This window comes from Anopheles darlingi, chromosome 2 (genome assembly GCF_943734745.1).
Source record: "Anopheles darlingi chromosome 2, idAnoDarlMG_H_01, whole genome shotgun sequence".
Taxonomy (NCBI): domain Eukaryota; kingdom Metazoa; phylum Arthropoda; class Insecta; order Diptera; family Culicidae; genus Anopheles; species Anopheles darlingi.
Window position 1 is genome coordinate 83,863,653 of NC_064874.1, and position 2,500 is coordinate 83,866,152.

General features: G+C 50.3%; 1 protein-coding gene across 1 annotated transcript in view; it reads left to right on the plus strand.

Annotated features, from left to right (window-relative positions):
- Positions 1-2,500, plus strand: part of LOC125950421 (frizzled-4) — a 38,551-nt gene that overhangs the window by 23,105 nt on the left and 12,946 nt on the right. The window contains exon 3 of the mRNA XM_049678401.1: positions 2,407-2,500. This exon is cut by the window's right edge and continues 106 nt beyond it. Within this exon, the coding sequence (XP_049534358.1) occupies positions 2,407-2,500 (94 nt within the window). The remainder of the gene's footprint in view (positions 1-2,406) is intronic.

Sequence of the window (2,500 nt, forward strand, 5' to 3'; positions counted from 1 at the left end):
GTAGTTCTGCTCCCTTTTCCCCATTGTTTGCCAAACAATAGGTCAAACTGGTTGGAGTTTCTATCTTCTGTAAAAGTATTTTCGCTTGTTTCGCGTTACTTTTGAGCATTTCGTGTCATCTTTTTCCTATTCTTAATCGCTTTTTCGGCTTTCTACGAAGGACTGCCATGACAAACCGTTTTGCGAAGCCTCTCTTTCTCTCTCTCTCTGCTCGATGTCTCCTGCCAACTGCGTTTAGAGGGACATGGATATTTGGAGAAATCGTGAAATGGAATTGAGGTTCGGGGTTCGTAAACCAGCCGAAATAAAGTCATTAAAAAAGTTAATAACGAATTGTGGTGGACGCTCGATTAACTTCGAGACGAGTCGAATCGTTCGGACACTGATGCAATCAATTGATAGCCAGAGAGGGCACCTGAAACCGCGACCTGAGAGGCCATGCGAGAGAAGCTCGGAAGCAAATCAATATCCGTTTGGGGGAGCGTCTATAATTAACAAACATGTGGCTGTTTTGCTGTAAATTGCAGAGGAACGTATGGAATGCAATCGGAACTTTGGTGAGGGGGATAGCAACAAATCACCTGCACGATTGACAAATCGATCGACGTCGAAAAAGTCGGCATCCGGTTCCTTCGGCTCCGGCGGGGGCTCGTAAATGCCGAAAAGAAGAGAGAGCCGACAGGGAATGCGTTCCCGCACAACACTACAGGCCAGGCACACTATCGTGTGTAAGCCGGTGTACTCGAGAACGTTCGGTACATTAATCAGCCGGCGCGTAAGTAATGAGTGCGGCAAGCGAAGGAGTAATTTGTTAGTAAACCATGCTGCCCCGGGAGTCCCATATTTCTTGAATTCCACGGCCAGCAGCGATACTTGCCGGTGTTTCGGAGAGCTGCTGCTGCTGCTGCTGCATCCCTTTAGCCCTTTCTTCCATTACCATGTGCGATCACACGCCCGATCTGCACGGAAGGGGCACGCCTGTCACCGCCCCTCCGTTTAAGCTCTGCCGGTTCGGCTCAGGAGAATCATCGAATGATTTATCTCGATGTCGGAGTGCCCCGCACCGCACCGTACACGAATCCGGCACCGTGCGCACGGTGTTGATCGCGCCGCGCAGGTACTTCCAGGTGCCGCCTAACAACCTCCTAGTGAGGAGGCATATCGAAAACGAGCTGCAAACGAGCCGAAAACGTGCAGCTTCCAACCAATAAATTAGTGTCGAAGCACACGCGGGAGGAGACCGAGTGCCTGGCGTCAGTATCATGTTTCGAATCTTCGCTCGCTGAAAGTCGCCGGTGACGACAGTCCCGGGACGACATCAACGACTGTCATAATCCGCGAACGGAGCCGGGGTGTCGTTAATCGCACCGTTTATCTTGGCGAATTTTAATTAAATCCTCCGCCCGTTCCAAAGACACTAAAAATGCAAAAAGAGCTGCTCACACTCTGAGACTCGCTTCTTGCAACCTCGAGCGGAGTCGAACTCTCCTTCGCTCTCTCTTTCTCTCTCTCTATCTCTTGGTTTCTCCCGCTTCGCTGCTCAACACTGCTGGGTTCGACGGCAGTTCGTACGCACGCACGCCGGTCCCCGTTTATCTAATCGCGCAACCCTGCTGTGGCCATGGAGATGGCAGCTGAGGCGGCGGCGCGGTAAATGTTTCATGTAAAAATAGACTTAACTAATTAGATTTTTTACCGGCTCCTTACCACTTCCTTTTCACCTTTCTTTCGACTCCTCGGAGGCGTCGTTTACACGGCACAACGATACGATGCCAACCGCCGATTGCTGTGTGTTTGTATCGGGTGCTGCTGCTGCTGCTGCTGCTACCGGAGTTTCTGGAGAGTAACCACCTTCCTCATCGTTTGGTATCGCACTGTGCCTCGGCCAAATTGATGGATTGTTGGGCCACGATAAATGCCGTAAACGGCGGCGAATTGGTCGATAAGATTAGTGGTACAATACCGTGCCGCTTCATGGCGTCTCGCGATGGTTATACAGCCATGACCAGGCAATCATCATTTTGGGCGGAGGATCGATCGTGCTACGGACTCCGGAAATTATATGATGGATCAGCCAGTGAAAAGGGTTTGTTCCGCCACTTTAATTATAGATGTCAGCACTCAGGCCGGGGTAGAGTGGGTAGGTCGTTCTGGTGGGATTAATAAAAACAAAATGGAGCACGTGAAACGTGCTACTACGTTATGGGTCTCTAATCGATTTGGGGAAGTCCCCCGGTTTCTGACCAGAAAGCGTGTATCCTAATGTTTGCTCTTTCTTCACCCTCGATTCCCGGAAGATCGTCCAGTTTCTTTCTTTTCTTCTTGGGGGCTTTTAATCTCTACTTCACTTTGCGTCTACATTGGAAATAACTAACAGAACAAATCATTTTGGTTTCTTTGTTGCAGGTGGGCTATTCTGTGTCTCCGATGGAGTAAATCCGTTCGCCGGCTACTGAGCACCAGCGAGCTCGGTGGTCCAGATCCGCACACCGAAAAGTCG